This window comes from Chiloscyllium punctatum, chromosome 42 (assembly GCF_047496795.1).
Source record: "Chiloscyllium punctatum isolate Juve2018m chromosome 42, sChiPun1.3, whole genome shotgun sequence".
Lineage (NCBI taxonomy): Eukaryota > Metazoa > Chordata > Chondrichthyes > Orectolobiformes > Hemiscylliidae > Chiloscyllium > Chiloscyllium punctatum.
Window position 1 is genome coordinate 18,389,496 of NC_092780.1, and position 22,971 is coordinate 18,412,466.

A 22,971-nucleotide genomic window follows, 5' to 3' on the forward strand; every position below is an offset into this window, starting at 1 on the left:
TCTTACAAGAGTGAGACAAAACAGAATTTATTGATAAGATTACTGAATGAAATATAAACAAGAGAACAGAATAAGAACCTATCCAAAAACCTAGAAGATTACCCCAACTTAATCCTGTTCCAAATATTTGCAACAAGCCCCATAAACACAATTTCAACTCTCTGGCTTCTATTAATTAGCCAATTTACTTACAACTATTGTGAAAACTCATCTGGTTCACTAAACATTCTATATGGAAGAAAATCAGTCAGTCAGTCATTTTCAGGGTGTATATATTTAAAATATATACACACACACATATAGAGTTAGAGAGAGACACGCAGCATGGAACACCTTCTTCCACATAGCTGTTTCTTGGACCAGCAGCCTCAAAGCCGACTGCCCGCTTTCAGCGAACAGCCAGACTGCTAAAAACCAAACCAAACCAAAGAAAAACTGAACTGGGAGAACTGGTCACTCCCCTTTCTTTGTACAAGTCTTTTTTTAAAATTTAAAGCCTTTTGCCTGAGGCAGTATTCATTAGCTATAATCAAATGGACTCTAAAACCCTTCAAACTTAGACTTTTCGGAAGGCTTTTACTACCTGTGAAAAAAAATGCCAAGGACAGCATAACCTTGTTAAAGGAGCAGCATTGTCACAATTCCAACTCTCTGACTTCTATTAATTAGCCAATTTACTTACAACTATTGTGAAAACTCATCTGGTTCGCTAAACATTCTATATGGAAGAAAATCAGTCATTTTACCCATCCTGGCCTACATGTGACTCCAGATCTTAAAAGCCCTCATGGTATTTAGGAATAGGCAATAAACACCCACACCCCAACAACATCAAATAAAACTTACAAACTGCTTCCAAACTTAGGCTACAGACAGCTATTTTTCATGTTATAAAGTGTTGAAATGGAGGGCAAGATTTTTGCTAATTCCAATAACTTAGCACTTTTGAAATCAAATGTTTAAACTAGTCCATTGTTTGTCATTAAGTAGCTATTTGAGTTCACCAACACTTGTTATGGTATGAACATTCACATTTTAAACAAGGAAGTCCTTCATTATTCAGATCTGAATAGTACTACACGATAATATTTAAACGACAGGTACTCAATTAAAAAAAAACAGCTGCTGACAGTACACATGCCTGAACTGGAACTTCAGCATTTGACTTAAGTGAATTGTTCAAATTGAGGAGGATTGATTTCTACGTCAAGTATTTGGTCACATTACTATTTTGAGAAAATATGAGAACAATCATGTGAATATATATTAAAGTGCTATTTCAGAGGAATCAGAATTCAAAATAGACGATTGTAAAAGCAATTAATTTTGCAAGTTATGGGGAATCTTTCTATTATGAATAGGAATTGTATATGTTACTGCTACTTATTGTTTGCTTGTCTAATGTTAAACACGTGAAAAGACTTGCTTTTCACGGTCATAAAAAGTCTCAAAGCACTCCACAGCCAATGAAGGTCTTCTATATTGTTGGAATGTGACAAATATTTGACCAAATTGTACACAACAATGTCTTACAATGCAATTATCAGATTTTTTTTTGTTTTGTTGATTAAGTGATAATTATTGTTTGGATGGCTGGTTTGAGATGTATACTGACACCAGCAGATGCTCAGGAGGTGTCAGTATACTGCACTGACTGAGGTGACCATGACAAACTCTCCTTATTAACTCTCCCTTCATAATGACCCTCAGGTTAAACTCACCACCAGTCCTCCCTCTCTAATGAGAAAGCAGCCTTATGGTCCTCTGGGACTGTGGCAACTTTAGAATGCCAGGCATAACACCATCTGCCCTTCTTCAAAGTAGAGCCACAGAATCTTTTGTGCAACCGAGACAGACAAGGTCTTAGTTCAATGTCTCATACAAAATATGGGGACTCCATTATCTCAGTGCTGCAGCAGAGCAGCAGTCGTTATTTTTAAGCTAAAGAACTGGAATGGGTCTAAGGCTAGACTGCTAGGAACTACAGGTGGGCTCACTGGCAGTTTGAAATAAAGTATCGACATCATCCAGACATCTGTAGAAGCAGAATTTACCAAGCAGTAATGCCAGAGAACCAGTAAGGGCTGTCAACCATTTTAGAAAATTACAGGCAGCAACGCTCAGGAATGAATCTTTCAAAATAATTTTTAAAAATTGTTAGGTTACATACCGACAGAATTGATGATCACATTTTGTTGAAACTGGTTCTTTCATCAATTCCAAGCTAAAATAGAAATTAAAAAGAGCAAATTCATGAGTGGTATACATAATACAGCAAAGGCCAAACACTGTGTATTAAAGAACAGTTACAGCACAGAAGGAGGCCATTTGATCCATTGTGTCTCTGCTGAGTGTCTGCAACTCAGCTTATCCCACTGCACATGCCTTTCATATATTTTCTAATCAACCTGTTCAGGTTGTTAATCTACTGCTTTGGAGCTGGTTGGGGATGTGAATCTGGGTCTCCTGACTTATAGGTAGGGACTTGAAATTTGCACTACTAGAGCCCAAAATATTTGATGGCGTTCACTTAAGGTTAATTCAAAGGCCCTTTGGATAGAAAGGGGTCATTGGAATGCAGAATTGCCTGTATACATGGTATGTGCTTTAACTGTGAAAAACCACACACAATAAATGGTGTTCTTGACACAGTCTCCTGATGGCACCTCCTGAGCATAGATATAGGAGCAGAATTAGGCCATTCAGCCCATCAGGTTTGTTCCACCATTTGATCATGACTAATATGTTTCTTAACCCATTTTCTTGCCTTCTCCCCATAACTCTGGATCCCCTTACTAATCAGGCACTCATTTCTGAGTTGAATATACTTAATGACTTGGAGTCCACAGCCTTCCGCAGCAGTGAGTACCATAGATTAACCAGCCTTTGTCTGAGGAAATTCCTGCTTATCTCAGTCCTAAAGAGTCATCCCTTTAAATCTGAGGCTGTGCTCTCTAGTCCTCATCTTTCTACTACTGGAAATATTTTCTCAGGCCTCTCAGTATTCTGTAGGTTTGGTGAGTTTTGAGAAGATTTATAGCTCAGGTTGAGGTTCTGGATGTACGTTTGCTCGTTGAGCTGGAAGGTTCGTTTTCAGACACGCTGCTCAGTAACATCTTCAGTGGGCCTCTGGACGAAGCACTGCTGATGATTCCTGCTTTCTATTTATGTTTGGGTTTCTTTGGGCTGGTGATGTCATTTCCTGTTCTTTTTTCTCAGGGAGTGGGAAATGGAGGTCTAACTCGATGTGTTTATCGATAGAGTTCTGGTTGGAATGCCATGCTTCTCGGAATTCTCACGTGTCTCTGTTTGGCTTGTCCTCAGGTGGATGTGTTGTCCAAGTCAAAGTGATGCCCTTCCTTATCTGGTTTGTAAGGATATTAGTGAGAGAGGGTCATATCGTTTTGTGGCTAGTTGATGTTCATGTGCCCTGGTGGCTAGTTTTCTGCCTGTTTGTCTAATGTTACAATTCTTGCAAAGTATTTTGTAAATGACATTAATTTTGCTTGTTGTCTGTATAGGGTCTTTCAAGTTCATTAGCATGCCAGAAACCCTAGCCACTCTCCCCTACATCAAAGATATCTCAGAAATGGCTGCCAGACTACTAAGAATCCTTGGCATCATGATAGCCCACAAACCCACCAACACACTAAAACAGCAGCTAATGAACTTGAAAGACCCTATACAGACAACAAGCAAAACTAATGTCATTTACAAAATACCGTGCAAAGACTGTAACAAACACTACACTGGACAAACAGGCATAAAACTGGCCACCAGGATACATGAACGTCAACTAGCCTCAAAACGACATGACATTCTCTCACTAGTATCCTTACATACAGATAAGGAAGGATACCACTTCGACTGGGACAATACATCCATCCTAGGACAAGCCAGAGTCACACGAGAGTATTCCCGGAAGCACGGCATTCCAACAAGAAATGCATCAACAAACACATCGAGTTGGACCCCATCTACCACCCCTGAGAAAAAGAACAGGAAATGACATCATGACAGGAAATGACACACCAACCCAAAAAACCCAAACATATAAATAGAAGGCAGAAATCATCAGCAGTGCTTTGCCCGGAGGCCCACTGAAGATGCTACCTAGCAGGGTGACGAAACATCGGGAAATGAACCTTCCAGCTCAGCAAGCAAACCTACATCCAGATTCTGTAGGTTTCATTGAGACCCCCATACCTCAGCTCTCTAAACACTGAGTACATACCAACAATTGTTATGCAATCCTCATAGGACAGACCACAATGGAGGTCTACCAGCTCCCACATCATTTACGTTCAATACATTGCCTGGCTCTGTAGCTCTATTTTATTTACTTTGTTCTGAATTCAATTTTTGAAAAATGTCCCACAGGCCTTTAAGTTTGTAACTTGTAGATATTTTCCCTATTTACCTTCGATAGGAAAGTAACCCGTAAAAGATAGTCAAATCAGTAGCTATGACCTTTGATATCTCACTTTTGTGTTGAGCCCTAATTCTGGGCTTCAAATTCATCTGTTTAAAAAGGCCTTACAACTATGAGCCACAAAACAAGCGAAGCAGACCTATTCCCCTCTGCACATGCTGCCTCTAAATTCCCTGAACTATACACTCACTCAGGCTACATATCACATTGGATATGATCTCTTCATCCTGACCATGCACTTTCAACAGGCCCTCTTTGAAATAGAGTTAAGATGACCCACAGGAGTTAAACTCCAGAAAGATTTACCAGTTCTATTCCCACAGTGCCTCCAAATTCCCTGAACTATACACTCACTCAGGCTGCATCGCTGTATATGATCTGTCATTCCATGCAAAGCTTCCTGATCCAAACTGTAATCATTGCAATTATAAAATCAATATTTTCCTAATTTCTCTCTTTCCAGAGAGAGGTGATTGGACTTGAACCAAAGTTACTTGTTTCAGAGGTAGGTACACTATCACTGTGATACAATGGCCCAAAATATATTGCCATAAACACATAGTTCCAATGAAAACACCAAGAATTAAAGCTTTGATTGCAAAACAATAGCATTGGCTGGGATGGCGGATTGAACCAAAAACCTTGGCGTTATTAGAACCTTGCTCTAACTATCTGAGCTAACTGCCCATCAACTTGCATTTTTAAATATTTTTGCACTTGAGGAGCAGATAGAAATTGAACCCGGGACCTCTAACTCAGCGGAACGGATCTTACCACTGTGCCGCCACAACTCTGAATCCAAGCCTTTCATACTTGCAACTCAACTTATTCAGAGTTGTCTTACACCCCTCTGGAGCAGGTGGGACGTAAACCTATGTCTCCTGGCTCAGAGCTAGGGACATTACTATTGTACCAGCCTATAAAATGATGCCTTTCTTAAATCAGATTACAAGAAAGAAAAAACAGTATTGTCACTGAGTAATACTATACAAAATGTTCAAAGCAGACAACTAAAAACTGCATCTCAATTCATGCATTCTGGTACATCAGAAACAGACACAAAGTGTAACTCACCATATTGGACACTCCAAATTCTTCAGCATTAACGAGAGAACCTTGTGCACGTGCTCAATCTCTGACTTACACAAAGACATTTCTGTATAATTTTGGTTGGATGGCCTCTGCAAATAAATTTGCAGTTTGTTAGAGAATCATTTGATTTTTATCTTACCTTCCAGTTCAATCTGATGCAGTGTCATAGTGCTGATGTCACTGCACAAGTAATCTAAAGAGTCAGGACAAAGCTCTGCAGATATTGTGATATCAGGTGTAATTGGAAATCAAGAAAATCAATCTGGAATTGAAAACTTCTCACTCATAGTGACCAAGAACCAATACCAATTTTTAAAAAAACCCACCTGATTCACAAATGCCCTTTGTAGGGAAGAAAACTGGCTATCACAATTAGGATTGGTTCCGAATTTGACTCCAGAACTGCAGCAGTGTGATTGAAATGGTCAAGTAAACCATTCGGTTCAAGAGCAATTAGGGATGGGCAACAAGTGCTGGTCTTGACAGCAATATTCCCTGAAACGATTTTTTTTTTACTCGGAGGTCTGTGTTTAGCAGCAGCTTCTGGAAGCAGACACACACCAACACTCAGATTAACATTCACATAGTTAGCCAGCAGCTACACACTCGCAAAACTTAGAGGGACAATTTGTCAGTAATGCTCCCATTCCATGAAAGAATGGTGATAGAGGTTCATAATATAATTAGTTCTGTTTCAGAGCTTGAATTCTGAAGCAAAGGAATGATGTATCGTTTTAAGTTATTAAAAAAAAATTACATATGGGAAATGGGTATTGCTGGCTACGTCAGTATTTATTATCCATTCCTAATTGCCATTTCATTACGCTTCTGACATGTATCTTGTAGACAGTGCACAAGCTACTTTGTCTACGTTAAGGAGGGGAACACATGGCTTTTAGTTTCATTCAGGATTTGTTCTGAAAGTGATACTGGAATGGCTCAAGATGAGTTTTATTTACATGCATTTTAATGAGGTATTTGAAATTCAAGTTGAATAATTCAGTGCATTCAAAATAGAGGAGAAAAACTGCCATTGCCAGCTACAATAATCTAGTAACAAAAATCGAGCTATCCAGAAGGCAGGCTCTGGAAAGAAACACCATTTGGATTACCATGACAAATGGGAGAGAAGCTTTGTAGAAATGCCTTGCAGATGATAATTGTCTCTATGGACTTGATGATGCAAACTGTTTGGTCAGATAAAATGATGACCAAGTTGATAGATGAAGGAAGGGCTGTAGATGTCATATACATGGTCTTTTGTAAGGCGTTTCGTAAGGTTCCCTATGGTAAACCAATGGAGAAAGTGAAGTCACATGGTGTGCAGGGTGTTCTAGCTCGGTGGATAATGAACTGGTTGAGCAACAGGAGACAGAGAGTAGTAGTTGAAGGGAGTTTGTCGAAATGGAGAAAGGTGACCTATGGTGTTCCACAGAGATCAGTACTGGGGTCGCTGTTGTTTGTGATATCGCTAAATGATTTGGAAGAGAGCACTGTTGGTATAATCAGCAAGTTTGCAGAAGACACGAGAGTTGGAGGAGTAGCAGAAAGCATAGGGGACTGTCAAAGAATACAGGAGAATATAGACAGACTGGAGAGTTGGGCGGAGAAGTGACAGATGGAGTTCAATCCAGGCAAATGTGAAGTGATGCATTTTGGGAAGTCGAATTCTAGAACAAATTATACAGTAAACAGAAAAGTTGATGAGCAGAGAGATCTGGAAGTTCAGGTCCATTGTACCCTGAAGGTTGCTGCACAGGTGGATAGAGTGGTCAAGAAGGCATATAGTATGCTTGCCTTCATCAGATGGGGTGTTGAGTATAAGAGCTGGCAGGTCATGTTAAAATTTTACAAGACATCGGTTCGGCCGCATTTAGAATACGGTGTACAGTTCTGGTCACCACATTACCAAAAGGATGTGGACGCTTTGGAGAGGGTACAGAGAGGATTTACGAGGATGTTGCCTTGTGTGGAAGGTGCTAGCTATGAAGAGAGGTTGAGTAGGTTAGGATTGTTTTCATTAGAAAAAAGGAGATTGACGGGGGACCTGATTGATGTCTATAAACTCATGAAGGGTATAGTCAGGGTAGACAGAGATAAGCTTTTTCCCAGAGTGAAGGAAAAAACGAGACGTCATGCTTTCAAGGTGAGAGGTGAAAAGTTTAAAGGGAGATACATGCGGCAAGTACTTTACAGAGTGGTAGGTGCCTGGAACTCATTGCCAGCAGAGGTGGTAGAGACAGGCACGGTGGATTCATTTAAGATGCATCTGGACAGAGTCATGAGTAGGTGGGGTGCAGAGGGATACAGAAGCTTAGGAATTGGGCGACAGGTTTAAACAGTGGATTTGGACCGGCTCAGGCTGGGAGGGCCGAAAGGCCTGTTCTGGGCTGTAAATTTTCTTTTGTTCTTTGTTCTAAAATCTACACTACGTGAACAAAAAAAAACCCAGCACATTGTAGAACTATACATTTTCCACTACCATTTTATGCAAGGAATGCTTAGGGTTACATAAGAGGGTATTTTCCTTACATCTAATACTCAGTGAAAATGATCAAGTTAACTGGTGTAACTTGTACTTGCACAGATTGAATCAAATTCAATTTAATAAAAAAGGTTCAAATGTGTTCTGTTAATAATTTCTTCATTTGGAGGAAATGTGAATTTTTGGGTTATAGCTTCCCCTGTGAAATCCTAACAATGACAAAACTCAGAGTTTCAAGGTATCTAACTATCACTCATACAGATTGGGCACATCATATTGAGGAACTTGAAATTCTGGAAGCTATCAACTTTTATCGAATAAAACATACTGATGACAGCATAACTGCAGATGTGTGGCAACTTAAATTGTTATCATACAGCCAAATGCACTGGTCTCACACCCTCCCTAACATCCAGTTGACCACCATAATTTCCCTTTCACCCATTCCCATTCTAGAGATAACAGTCTAGTGGTATTATGGACTGTTAATCCAGAGACCCAGGTTCCACTCCTGCCACAGATGGTGAATTTTTAGTTTTTAAAAATATCTGGAATTAAGTGTGTATTGCTTAAAAGAAACTCTAGTTCACTAATGTTCTTCAGTAAGGGAAACAGTCATCCTTACCTGGTCTGGCCTACATGTGATTCCAAACCCACAGCAATATGGCTGACTTTTAACAATGCTCTGGCAATTAGGAATGGGCAATAAATACTGGCATAGCTAGCGACACCCTCATCCTGTGAATGAATAAAAAAGTTCCAGAGAGATAATACTGTTTCTATCTACATGTCGATTCCATGACAAAAAGTGTGTGGGATTAAGTTGCATAACACCTGTGTGACAGAATTTCTTCCATCTTTTAAACACAATTTATTTTCTTTATCTGCATGTATATTGCTGGCACAAAAACACAAAATTCCACTGCAATAAGCTGCAGTCTTCCAAATCAACACAGCATTGAGCAAATAAATGAGCTAACTAGATCACACAAAGCCTTATTCATCTGATATTTATATCTTATCTTTCTACCTCAAATATGCTTGTCTTAGAAATCCTACAGCCTTTACATTGATGAGAGACTTTCACATCAGATTTCTGTCTCTCACTGTACCCCAGTTTTTTCAAGTTTGTCTGGTTCTTATTGTTTGTCTCAATATCCAGAGATGTGCGCACCAAGGTTAAGACAGACAATTCCAGAATTTTATAATCAAAGTGCTGAAACTGAGGTGAAAGTCAGGTAAGTGGGAGAAGGACAACATGGCAGTGCTGGAGAAACAGATTTGCGTTTTCAGGTTAGTTTGAGATGAGAGGAACGAGCCTTTGAAGTTTTGACATTGAGATGGAGAGCCACTATTATCTTATGAACTATCGGATGGCACATGCTGGATGTGCATTACAAAGTGTTACATTAGTTAAACTAGCTGGAAGACAGCAGGTGTGGTCAGAAGAACACCAGAATAGGTGACCATGGACTCAGCAAAAGCACAGGTGGAGAGTTTAAAAGCAGATGGGCGAAGTGGGAGATGTCATATAGGTGGACAATGGTGGAAACTTGAAAGTACAGCAAAGATTATCAAACAGAGGGCTTGAAATGAGACATCAAGATGAGAACATGTATGGGTATAAGCAGGTAGGGAAAGAATTACATACAGTTTTGTGAAACAAGCGGTTCAGCTGAGCATGACTGAGATCAGATAAGAACTTGCAGTTAACAATGGGGTGCTGGAGGCAAAGGTAATGAAGTTAACAAGGTGGAAAAGCATTCATTATGTAGAGCCATTTAATATTGGAAGCATTCAGTATTAAGGCCAGTTTAACAAGGTGAGAAGTATTCATTGTTTGAAGCCAGTTATTCATTGTGCAACAGCAGATGGCTTAATCTTTACTATTGACACTTACCGATTGTAACGATCACCCAATCAATATGTATGTGCTTTATCTGGATGCTCCTTCCTGATGACTAGATAATCAATTAAGAAACTGCTATTCCAGAGAAGACCGTGAACTCATGTCCCTGTGCACATGGGTGTTCATTCTCTCCCCCTCCAGGGCCCAGAATAAAGATGAGGGAGGTAAAACTACACTGTCTCTGAGCGTTTTGCTTTGACTAAGGTGGGGGTGGATGGGGAACCTAAACATTGGTGCAGTCAGCAGAATCCAAACAATCGGTGTCAGCAGGCACCTGGTACATCAGTGTCTTGAGGCAGATGGGCCCACAAGCTAAGATTTTAAACCTTAGTCCCCATCAATATTCCTGTGTCCCCAAAACGGTTCCTTAGTTCAATCATGCTGTATTCTACAGATTCCATGAACTGCAATTAGTTCAGTCGAGAGACAGTTTCATTGGCCCCCTTCATATTGCAAATTCAAACAAAGTTGGTCTCTACCAAAGTTGCCTCTGTAATTCTGACTTTTATTTGGGAAGTTTCATTTGGAGAACATATTAAACTATATTCTGCATTTGTTTCCCCATGGATATCAGAGTTTAAATCTGAACTGAAACAGCCTATTCAATTGCTAAAGCACAGGAAACATTGTTGTTGTCTTGCTGTTCCAGATTTTTGAAATATTTTTCCTGACAGCTTTCACATTAGCCAAGTCTCAATTTGTTAAAGGAAAATAAAATTTTGAATAACCTGAATGAGGTACCCGAGGGTTTGATTTTAGGACCACTGATTGTTGTTTATAACTGACTGAATTGTTTAGGCAGTACAATTTAGAAGTTTATAGACTGTATAAAACTTAATGTCATAAAGATTGAACAGAGTAACAGACTTCAAGATTACTGAGAAAGTTGAAATAGGCAGACGATATAATGCAGTTAAACGTGTGACTGTCTTCATACTGATAACCACCTTGGCAAGGAAGAAATGAAATAGGAAATGCAAAGATGCTTTCAGCAGTGAACATTGTCTCTCGAGTTTCTCCATTCACAGGTAAAGCACACCTTTGGACCACTGCCCACCCCTCCACAAACCTGATCTAATGGATTCAATCAGTTCCCCAGTCATAAGCATGAAAAGTGAAGAAGCTAACAACAGTAAAGGGGAGGGATATGAAGATTCATTGATCAAGCTAACATCACAACAGCCAGTTGGCTTTGTTACAGTTAACAGCAGAGCGGGAGCAGAAGCAGCAAACAATGCTGTATTCACCTAGCTTGCAGCTGCAGGTGTGCTGGTATCCTCTATCTGAAGCACCTCCTGAAGGATGGAGGTCTCGTTAGCTTTGTTAAGTATTTAACTGCCCCTATCCAAGGAATCAGATTTCTCCGTGGAGTGCTGTGCAAGGACAGACTGAATTTTGTTTTCAGGTTGGACTTTACTGAAGGAGATTTTGGAGAACTGGCTTGTTTCCACTCGACTTGGAGGGGATGGAGTGGTCACTAAGGACTGTGAATTTAGCAACTTCACTGGTGAATTTTTTCCCACATGGAAGGATTTTACAAATTCTATTGACTGTAACAGACTAGTAATTTTTGTTGTTATAGTCATTGTATGCTGTGTGTCAATGACTTGCTTGGATGCTGGCTGTCAGAGTCTTATGAAAGCTGGTAATATCATTGGTTATCATGAAATGATAATGAGATGTGTATGGGTATAAGCAGCTAGTGAAAGAGTTAAATTCTGAGTTTTGTGAAACAATAGTACAGCTGAAAATGACTCAGAAAAGAACTTGCAGTTAACAATGGGGTGCTGGAAGCAAGGGTAATGGGTTAACAGGGTGGAAATGCATTCACGTAGTGCTATTTAAAAATATTGGAAGCATTCAATATGTAAGCGAGTTTTGAGAAGATTTGTAGCTCAGGTTAAGGTTTTGGATGTAGGTTTGTTCACTGAGCTGGAAAGTTCATTTTGTTCCCCTCCTAGGCTATATCTTCAGTGGGCCTCAGGCGAAGCAATGCTGAAAATTCCTACTTTCTATTTATATGTTTGGATTTCTTTGGGTTGGTGATGTCATTTCCTGTGGTTATGTCAGTTCCCAAAATTCAGTATGCAAGGTCAGTTTAACAAGATGAAACGTATTCATTATGTGAAGCCAGTTATTCATTGTGTAACAGCACATGGCTTAATCTTTACTATTGACACTTGCCGATTGGAATGGTTACCCAAATCAATATGTATGTTGCCTTATCTGGATGCTCCTCCCTGTAAAATGACTAGAGAATGCTATTCCAGAGAAGACTGTGAACTCATGCCCCTGAGCACATGGGCGATCGTTCTCTCTCCCTTCAGGGCCTGGAAAAAAGATGGATGAGGTAAAACTACACTGTCACTGAGCGCTTTGCTTCGACTGAGACGGGTGGGGTGGGCATGGACGGATGGGACGACACAGAATTAAAAGTGGAGGCAGTTTCAGAAGAGGATTTCACTGGTTGTTTGTGAAGTATGCAACTTGCTTTTGTGCTACCTATGAGCCCTTGCTGATCTTATAGGAATGATTGATGCACATCCTGATTCTAAACTGTGACCTGCTTTGTGTGCACACACGAGTCACTGCATGCAGCAGAGCCTCATCTTCAATCAGGTCTGGCATCCCAGCCAAATTTTTCATCTGGTCATATGGTCAGTGTGCAACAGCCACCCCACGTTAAGAGAATTCAAACATCTTCCATTCATCAAAATGGAGTTCTGGGGCCTAGAACATCAGAACAATCTATCATGGCCAGTAGTAACAGACCTAAATGTCACATCATTGTCATAGCCCAGAAGCTCTGGTGCTATGACATTTGTTGGCAGGAGGTGATCAGTTTAAATAAAGACAAGGTGGTAAATGCACCTTCCCGAAGGTTAAATCTGATATTTCCCCAATCAAACAAGAAAAAGAGAAAAACCAAACAAACACCGACATTCTAAACTAAATGCTTAATACACAAGATTGTTTATTTTGCTCATTAGCAACAAACCTCTCAGTGATAAACTCCTATTAAACCGCAAGAACTCTCTCATAGCTAAAGAAACACCTTAAAATTCATCACTAAACTTCTTCAGAGACCAAAACTCCTTGTGCCATTGGTTTAAATTCAAACTGACATAAAAGATACTGAAATAAAGAAATTACACAGATAATATTACCATACACAAACCTCAACAGATGGTGATTGGTAAGGAAGGCAATCATAATGGAATTGTCCTCCTGGGGAAATTGCCCAGAGCACAACCTGATTATAATGAGAATTTTCTTTTGTCAAAAAAGACAAATTCAAGACCTCATGGCAGCATCCTTGTTTTAGACAGACAAAGTTGAGCACATGCCATTGTTCTCATGATGGATCTCAAGAGGTACAAGTCATCCATGGCATGCCAGGGTCTGCGACTGCTGGACCGATCATTTGCTAATACAGTTTGGTATTGCCTTCTGCCTCACCCAAAAATAATTGTTGCTGCAGGAAATTCAGTTAGTACCTCATAACTAACCGGATGACACGCAATGAACAGGAATAACCACAAAACGCCCATAGTTCTTGGTCTGCCCTTAAATCCATTTTAAACAGCTCGTGAAGAGCCTCTAATTTTCTCTACCACAATATATCAAAACCAGTTTGATGAGAAAGTCAAATCCAGGGAGGCGTTCTTGAACGGGAAGCATCTCCAAAAGCCTGAAGGAAAGAAAGTAGGGAGGTGCAAATAGAGTTGTGGAGACGTACAGCATGGAAACAGACGCTTCAGTCCAACTTGCCTATGCTAACCAGTTATCCTAAATTAATCTTGTCGCTTTTAACAGCATTTGGCCCATACCCCTCTAAATCCTTCCTATTCCTATATCCATTCAGATGCATTTAAAATGACATAATTGTACCAGCCTCCACCACCTCTCCCAGCAGTTCATTCCAGACCGGCATCATGCCGTGTGAAACATCTGCCCCATTGGTCTCTTTTAAATCTTTCCCTCTCACCTTAAAACCTATGCCTCCTCATTTTTGACTCCCCTACCCTGGAGAATAGTCCTTGACTATTCACTATATCCATGTCCTTCATGATTTTATGATGCAGGAAATCCGGTAACTTGCTGGAAACTATGACATGCATGAATTATTTAGCATAGCCACGATCACTTATGACCCAAGCACCTACACTGAAGCTAAGAACACAGTTATGCTCATTGGAAGAAGCGCATTATGAAATACCACTACATGCAAGTGCCCATCACACACCATCCTGACTTGAGATTCCTTCACCGTTACTGTGAAAATCCTAGAACTCCCTTCCTGATAGAACTGTGGGTGCTTTTTTTCCCTCCCTCCCAGCTTATTGCCAGCTGAACAGTCATCCTGAGCATCTTGCCATTGGTGCCCATTCGCTAGGGTAAGGCAAGAAGATGGATCTACTTCAGTCTGAATGGGAATGAAATCTGAATGATTATTATTACTTGAGTTTATTTAAGTTTGTTACATTATTGCAGCTTGTGATTTGAACAAAAAGTTCACTGACCTGAAATTGTAATGGTTTGTCCTTTTTCAAACACTGTCTAGGCTTGTTAATCTCAGATTTCCAACATCCACAATATTTGTGTTTTGCTCTGATTTCCACAGATTTGCAATCAGATTCATACACCTCAAATCATATTTCTCGATTTTCTCAGTCCTGTTGCAAAATCAATGACACACATTTAAGTTTGTTTTCACCACCAGTATATATTAATCAATTGTGCAAACTGTACATAATTTAAGCATTTCTTTGACGAAAGGTTGAAGGGGTTTCCCGAGTTAAACACTGCAACCTTCTCTAGGATAGCACCCATGGCTATACAACTTCTTCATTTCACTTGCTTGGACTTGAAAACCAGGAATAAGAACCAGAATCATTCTCACTGTCTTCTTCCCATCACAATTAACAATTAATAGTGACAAACGACACAGATTCAGTTGTTAAACTATCGTTACTTTTGTTTCGAATCAGCAGCTCATATTTCAAGCCCAACCACAAAAACAGCAGCCCAAATAGGTTAAGGCTGACATCCCAACGTCACGCTGTCAGAAGTCTCACTCCTCAAGTCAGACTCCAAAAGCTATTAAAGACTACTCCTAAGCATAACAAGGAAATTATTCCAACTACTTCAGTCAACATTTACTCCTCAATTAACATAACAACTGATTTAAAAAAAGATGATCAGGTCATTATTTAATGTTGGGAGCTTGCTGTACTGAAACGCTCTTGTATTTCCCGCATTATAACTGTAATTATATTGCAAAGCAAGCACTCTATGGGTTCTAAACGTTTCGGGAGGAAAAGCAGTGGTGAAAGGCGCTATAGAAATGCAACTCGCGTCGTTTTTCGAAACCCCCCTCCTCCTCTTCAATCCTCACACAGAACACAATATCCTCCTGGGGCCCGCTCCTGGAAATGCGGCAAATCGCACATATCTTAATCAGAAAAACATAAAATACCAGGCATAATGAACAGTTGGAGCGGTGTAAGGTAGTACCCTCAGCAGAGAAGCATCGCCATATTTTGGGTTTCCCGCGCTAACCCTCACGTCACACGAAACAACGCGATGACGTCGCGCGCATGAACGTGCCATTTGTGAAAAAAATGACGCAAGGCAACGCGGCAAACGAGATGGCATCTGCCAAATTAATTGTTTTTAAACGATTCGCTGCCTGACGGTCCAACATCCGACGCTTTATCCGGGTTTCTGATTGACTTTGACGAATGCTATGAGATCTCTACCTTATTGCGTTTTGCCTGACGTCACGTCCTGCCAGGTGACAGGATCGTGGCCAATGGGTGACCGTGTTTACCCGTGGCCGCGGTGGATGCTGGGTAACGTCGGGGCTCTGATGTAAACAGAAGCCGCTGGTGTCGACGGGGGAGAGAGCGATCACCATCATTGTCATCACCACGATTATAACTATTACTGTTACTGGGTTGCCGCCAGCTTCTCAACCACCGGGGAGGTATGGGGGAGCAAATCAAACTCAACGTGACCTTTGGCGGCGACACACAAACTTTCCTGGTGTGTGATTCACAGAAGACGACGTGGGCGGATCTGGAAGCTATGGTTAGTGCTGAGTAGGGAAGGGGGCGAACTCCGCCCCGTAATAACTCTTCACTCCTCCCCCGTTTCAACCCTTCATCCCTCCCCCATCAACTCTTCAAATCTCCCTCATCAATCCTTCACCCCTCCCCCAACGATCCTTCACCCCTCCCCCAACGATCCTTCACCCCTCCCCCAACGATCCTTCACCCCTCCCCCAACGATCCTTCACCCCTCCCCCAACGATCCTTCACCCCTCCCCCAACGATCCTTCACCCCTCCCCCAACGATCCTTCACCCCTCCCCCAACGATCCTTCACCCCTCCCCCAACGATCCTTCACCCCTCCCCCAACGATTCTTCACCCCTCTCCCAACGATTCTTCACCCCTCCCCCAACGATTCTTCACCCCTCCCCTGTCAGCTCTTCACCTCTCTCCCCCGTCAGCTCGTCACCCCTCCCTGCAGCAGCTCGTCACCCCTCCCTGCATCAACTCTTCACCCCTCCCCATCAATTCTTCATCTCTCCCCATATTAACTCTTCACCTCTCCCCATCAGCTCTTCACCCCTCCCCCCATCAACTCTTCACACCACTTGCCATCCTGCACCCCAAAATCAACTTCTCTCTTCCCATCCTACATCTATGCCCACCCCAGCCCTGCACTTCTACGCCACTCCCAAACCCTGCATGTGGTCTCACTTCCCCCTCAGACTTTGAATCACACTTCCCAATCCTCATTCCCATTTTCAGACCTTGCATTTGCCCTCCCTACAATCCTGAATTTACCACCTTGCAGACACTGTGGTTACTCTGCACTCCCCCATGTTGCCTATCTGTCACACCCTGTGTTTAATCCCTCCACTCCCGAATCCCATTTGGACTGCTCACCAACTGGGGCAAGAATATGTACCCCAAATTTTTCCCATCTCTCAACAATAAGGACAAGGTGCAGTTTTATCGCCCTCATAATCCTGTTTGCTTTTGATATAGCTATTTTTGTGTTGGTATTAAAGCTATTGTTATTCTATAGCATTTCCCAAACATTCTCAAATATTGCCCTTCTGTGATACTTCATAAAAGTTTGAGTGAATTGTGATTCTCAGTAGTTGTTTGTAATATTCTTTCAACATCAGATTTGAACTATGTTTTGTTTCTCTGACCAAATCTGGCTCTTTCTGGTATGTGTCAGCCGTGGGATGATGTGCTCAATTTATAATGTTGCTTCACATATTGGTTAAAATGTTCAGTAATTACTCCTTGCATTTGTGATTCTGCTCTTTCATCTAGGTTTCCTGGTTAAAATAAACAGTTTGGTTTTATGTAGTATTGCCAGTACATTGATTACAAATATAAATATTTACTTTGTAGAATGTTACTACCGCCTTTGTTGTTTACTTGGGTTTACGTGAACATCAACTCTGTTTAGCTTTTTGCATGAGACAAATCATGATGTGACATCATTACCGATCTCAGTGGGAACCATTTCAGATCCTGAACTTATTTATAATGTGATGTGCCCTGACTCATGATATTTACTTCAGTATGCGCTTATCATGTTTTTGCTGGTTAGCAAGCATGCAGTTTTTTTAAGGTAGTAGTGTTAAATCTAACTAAAATTAAACAGGATATCAGATCATGCTTGCAGTTTTAAAAGATTCTGACTTGCAGATTTCAGGCTGAAACTGTTTGACTGAGTCATTCAGCATACGATGGTGTCCCAAATTCCTTGACAGTGTACTTTTGCTATCAAAATTTCTAGTGGTAATGGATTCTAAGTTTTTCTACAAGGCTGTCTTGTTAATTTTTTATATGTAAGCATTCACTCAATGATCCGGTTGACTTGCGCTTGTACTTTGGAAAGCGATTCATTCTAAATTATTTTAAAGCATTTAAAATATTTTGCCCCTCATTATCATCAAGTTGTAAGCAAAAGCTCCTGAACAGAGCCCTGGAAATGTAGCTTGACGTGGCTCGATTAACCTAAACGGATAAAACTTTATTGACACCAAACGTCATTGTGATTTGTTTGGGCAATCAATGCCAAAATCAGATGGGTGAGATGTTTATCCTACCAATGGTAACTTAAATGGCAAATGTTTGAAGAATTCTCAGAGGGACTGCAATAACTATTTATTTCTATCTGGCACAAAAATAAAACTGGAAAGATGGCCCAAGCATGGCTAATAAGTGAAACTAAGGATAATGTTTGATCCAGGGAAGGGGCATATAACTTGTCCAAATACAGCGGCTGACCTGAGGACCCAGCAGGGTGTTGTTCATATTTCAGTAAAGGAGTATAAAGGGATTAAGAGATTGGTGGAAATCAAGTATGAGATCAAGCTTGCAGGAACATAACTACTGAAGCTTTTGAAATTAGTTTTCATATGAAGAGAAAATGATTAGTTGCAAAAAGCAATGTACATCCTAACAATCAGAAACAGGGAAAGTTGTAGTGGAGAGTGAATTAAATGTATAAATTGTTTTTGCTATCATGAAGGACAGATAATGTCCCAGAAGTGTTGGGGAACACAGGATCTAGTGACAAGGAGGAACTGAAGGAAATCAGAATTAGTAGGGAAATGGTGTTGGGGAAATTGATGGGATTAAGGCCAATGAATCCATAGGGCCTGAAAATCTACATCCAAGAGTATTTCAGGAAGTACTCCTAGAAATAGTGGATGCATTAGTGGTCATCTAAAAAATTTTGAAAGACTGAAACTATTTTTTATTGATTGGAGGGTTGTTAATGTAACCCCATCTTTTTTTTTGAAAAGAGGAGGTAGAGAGAAAATTGAATCATAGCATGATATTGGTTATCAGGAAAATGCTGGAGCCCATTATAAAACATTTAACATCAGAACAATTGGAAAACAGTGATAGGATTGGACAGAGTGAGCATGGATTTACAAAAGAAAAATCATGCTTGAAAAATCTTCTAGAATTTTTTTCTTACTAGTAGAGTTGACGAAGGGGAAGCAGTAGGTATGCTTTGACTTTCAGGAAACTCTTGATAATGTCCTACAAGAAATTAACATATAAAACTAAAGCACATGTCTGTATCATTGTACTGATATGGACAGACAATTGGTCGGTAGACAGGAAACAGAGTAGCAATAAATAGTTCTTGTTCCAAGTGTGGTACTTCAAGGCTCAGTGATTGGACCCCACTTACTCGTAATGTACACTAATGGTTTAGATGAGGGAACTAAATAACTCCAAGTTAGCAGACAACACAAAGCTAGGTGGATGGGTGAGCTGCGAGCAGGATGCAGTGATGCTTCAGTGTGATTGGGTAGGTTTTTCTGAGTGGCCAAATGCATGCAGATGAAACATAATGTTGATAAGTATGAACTTATCCACTTTGGTAAAAAAAACAGGAATTATGGTCTGAATGGGGATAGATTGGAAGAAGAAGTAGAAATGCACCTTTGCTGAAAGCAAGCATGTAGGTGCAACAAGTGGTGAAGAAGGCAAATTACAATTTGGCATTGACAACTAGAGTATTTGAGTACAGGGTAATCATATCTTGTTGCAATTGTACAGGGTCTTGGTGAGATCACGCCTAGACAATTGTTTGTAGTGTTGGCCTCCTTCTTCAAGGAAGGTTGTTCTAGCTCTGCAGGGAGTGCAGTGATGGTTTACCAAACTAATTACCAGGATGGCAGGACTGACATATGAAGAGACTGGTTTGGTTCATACTATAGAAGAATGAAGGAGGCACCTCCATAGAATTTTTTAGGGTTTCTAACAGGACTCGACAGGGTCTACACAGGAAGGATATTCCTGAAGACCAAAGGTCACAGTCTTGAGATATGAAGTAGGTCATTTAGGAATGAGATGCCAGGAAGTTTTCTACACCTAGAGACTGGTGACCCTCTGGAATTCTTTGCTGCAGAAAGTCGTTCAGGCCAAAACATTGGATGACCTGCTATGATCATACTGAATGGTAGAGCAGCCTCATGAGCCAAAAGATCTAGTCATCCTATTTTCTACATTTCTAGGAAATGATTGACATTGACAGGCCAACGAGGGGAGAGGCCATTACATTGACAGGCCGACGAGGGGAGAGGACATTACGTTGACATGCCAACGAGGGGAGAGGCCATTCTAGACTTGGTGTTCGGAAACGAGCCAGGGCAGGATCAGATCTTGTGGTGGGAGAGCATTTTGGTGATAGTGACCACAACTGCCTCACATTCTACAGAGCTATGGAGAAGGAGAGGATTAGGCAAAATGGAAGGATATTTAATTGGGGAAGAGGAAACTATGATGCGATTAGACATGAGTTAGGAAGCATGGATTGGGAGCAATTGTTCCATGGTAAAGGCACTATAGACATGTGGAGACTGTTTAAGGAACAGTTGTTGCAAGTGATGAATAAATATGTCCCTCTAAGACAGGCAAGAATTGGTAAGATAAAGGAACCTTGGATGACGAGAGCGGTGGAGCTTCTCGTCAAAAGGAAAAAGGTAGCTGACATAAGGTGGAGGAAGCTAGGGTCAAGCTCTGCTCTAGAGGATTACAGGCAGGCGAGGAAGGAGCTCAAAAATGGTCTGAGGAGAGCCAGGAGGGGGCACAAGAAAGGCTTGGCAGAACGGATTAGGGAGAACACAAAGGCATTTTACACTTATGTGAGGAATAAGAGAATGGTCAAAGAAAGAGTAGGGCTGATCAGGGATAGCATAGGGAATTTGTGTGTGGAGTCTGAGGAGGTAGGGGAAGTCCTAAATGAGTTTTTTGCTTCTGTCTTTACGAAAGAAACCTTTTGAAGAGCAGTGTACATGCTGGAATGGATAGAGATAGAGGAAGCTGATGTGCTGAAAATTTTGTCAAACATTAAGATTGACAAGTTGCCAGACCCGGTCCAGATTTGTCCTCGGCAGCTTTGGAAAACGAGAAATGCAATTGCTTCACCACTTGCAAAGATCTTTGCATCCTCGGTCTCCACTGGAGTCGTACCTGAGGACTGGAGAGAGGCAAATGTAATTCCTCTCTTCAAGAAAGGAAATAGGGAAATCCCCGGCAATTACAGACCAGTAAGTATCATGTCTGCCGTCTGCAAGGTGTTAGAAAGGATTCTGAGGGATAGGATTTATGACCATCTGGAAGAGCATGGCTTGATTAAATGCAGTCAACATGGCTTTGTGAGGGGTAGGTCATGCCTCACAAACCTTATTGAGTTCTTTGAGGATGTGACTAGAAAAGTTGATGAGGGTTGAGCTGTGGATGTGGTGTATATGGACTTCAGCAAGGCATTTGATAAGGTTCCCCATGGTAGGCTCATTCAGAAGGTCAGGAGGAATGGGATACAGGGGAACTTAGCTGTCTGGATACAGAATTGTCTGGCCAACAGAAGACAACGAGTGGTAGAGGAAGGAAAATATTCTGCCTGGAAGTCTGTGGTGAGTGGTGTTCCACATGGCTCTGTCCTTGAGCCTCTACTGTTTGTAATTTTTATTAATGACTTGGATGAGGGGATTGAAGGATGGGTCAGCAAGTTTGTAGACGAACAAAGGTTGGAGGTGTCGTTGACAGTATAGAGGGCTGTTGTAGGCTTCACCAGGACATTGACAGGATGCAGAGATGGTCTAAAAGGTGGCAGATGGAGTTCAACCTGGATAAATGTGAGGTGATGCATTTTGGAAGGTCGAACTTGAAAGCTGAGTACAGGATTAAGGATAGGATTCTTGGCAGTGTGGAGGAACCGAGGGATCTTGGTGTGCAGGTACATAGATCCCTTAAAATGGCCACCCAAATGGACAGAGTTGTTAAGAAAGCATATGGTGTTTTGGCTTTCATTAACAGGGGGATTGAGTTTAAGAGCAGTGAGATCTTGTTGCAGCTCTATAAAACTTTGGTTAGACCGCACTTGGAATACTGCGTCCAGTTCTGGTCGCCCTATTCTAGGAAAGATGTGGATGCTTTGGAGAGGATTCAGAGGAGGTTTACCAGGATGCTGCCTGGACTGGAGGGCTTATCTTATGAAGAAAGGTTGACTGAGCTTGGACATTTTTCATTGGAGAAAAGGAGGAGGAGAGGGGACCTAATTGAGGTATACAAGATAATGAGAGGCATAGATAGAGTCGATAGCCAGAGACTATTTCCCAGAGCAGAAATGGCTAACACGAGGGGTCATAGTTTTAAGCTGTTTGGCGGAAAATATAGAGGGGATGTCAGAGGCGGGTTCTTTACACAGAGTTGTGAGAGCATGGAATGCATTGCCAGCAGCAGTTGTGGAAGCAAGGTCTTTGGGGACACTTAAGAGACTACTGGACATGCATATGGTCACAGAAATTTGAGGGTGCATACATGAAGATCAGTGGTCGGCACAACATCGTGAGCTGAAGGGCCTGTTCTGTGCTGTACTGTTCTATGTTCTATAAATGTGGGTCCGCTGCAGAGAGAATCATGGATGGGAAGTAGAAAAATGGCAGAGAAGTTTAATTATTATGTTGTATCTATCCTCACCTAAGAAGAGCCACAAATCTCCCTGAAATGTAAATTCAAGGGAAGAAATTGGTGCTGTAGTGTTTAACATTATGAAGCAGTGTTTTGGATATGGAAATAAATGTAGTATTTTAAAGTTTGCAGATGACAGAAAGCTAGGTAGGAATGTGTGTTGGAAGGAAAATGCAAACTCATTTCAAGAGAATTTGGGGCAGACTTGATAAGTGAGCAAGTATATGTAAGATGGAATGCAACGTAGAAAATTCTGAGGTTATCCAGATATGCAGAGTATTTCTTAAATGGAAAGAGATTATAAAGTATTGTGGTTCTGTTTGCCGAGCTGGGAATTTGTGTTGCAGACGTTTCGTCCCCTGTCTAGGTAACATCCTCAGTGCTTGGGAGCCTCCTGTGAAGCGCTTCTGTGATCTTTCTTCCAGCATTTGTAGTGGTTTGAATTTGCCGCATCTGGTTGTGAGTTCCAGCTGTCCGTTGCAGTGATCGGTATATTGGGTCCAGATCGATGTGCTTATTGATTGA

The 22,971-nt window shown here is 41.2% G+C and overlaps 2 protein-coding genes across 8 annotated transcripts in view; one reads left to right on the forward strand and one right to left on the reverse strand.

The window, feature by feature from the left end:
• LOC140465790 (breast cancer type 1 susceptibility protein homolog) overlaps positions 1-15,487 on the reverse strand; it is an 85,136-nt gene extending 69,649 nt beyond the window's left edge. For 4 of the 5 annotated variants that reach the window (XM_072561560.1, XM_072561558.1, XM_072561557.1 and 1 more), the window contains exons 1-4: positions 15,398-15,487; positions 14,442-14,594; positions 5,507-5,613; positions 2,171-2,224 (exon numbers count right to left, since the gene is read on the reverse strand). In XM_072561560.1, the coding sequence (XP_072417661.1) occupies positions 2,171-2,224; positions 5,507-5,586 (134 nt within the window). In that variant the 5' untranslated portion in view covers positions 5,587-5,613; positions 14,442-14,594; positions 15,398-15,487. The remainder of the gene's footprint in view (positions 1-2,170; positions 2,225-5,506; positions 5,614-14,441; positions 14,595-15,397) is intronic. The other variant, XM_072561556.1, reaches the window with a different exon arrangement.
• A 286-nt stretch (positions 15,488-15,773) lies between these two features.
• The window catches only part of nbr1a (NBR1 autophagy cargo receptor a), a 78,747-nt gene continuing 71,549 nt past the window's right edge, over positions 15,774-22,971 (forward strand). For all 3 annotated transcript variants that reach the window (XM_072561561.1, XM_072561563.1, XM_072561562.1), the window contains exon 1: positions 15,774-16,011. In XM_072561561.1, the coding sequence (XP_072417662.1) occupies positions 15,910-16,011 (102 nt within the window). In that variant the 5' untranslated portion in view covers positions 15,774-15,909. The remainder of the gene's footprint in view (positions 16,012-22,971) is intronic.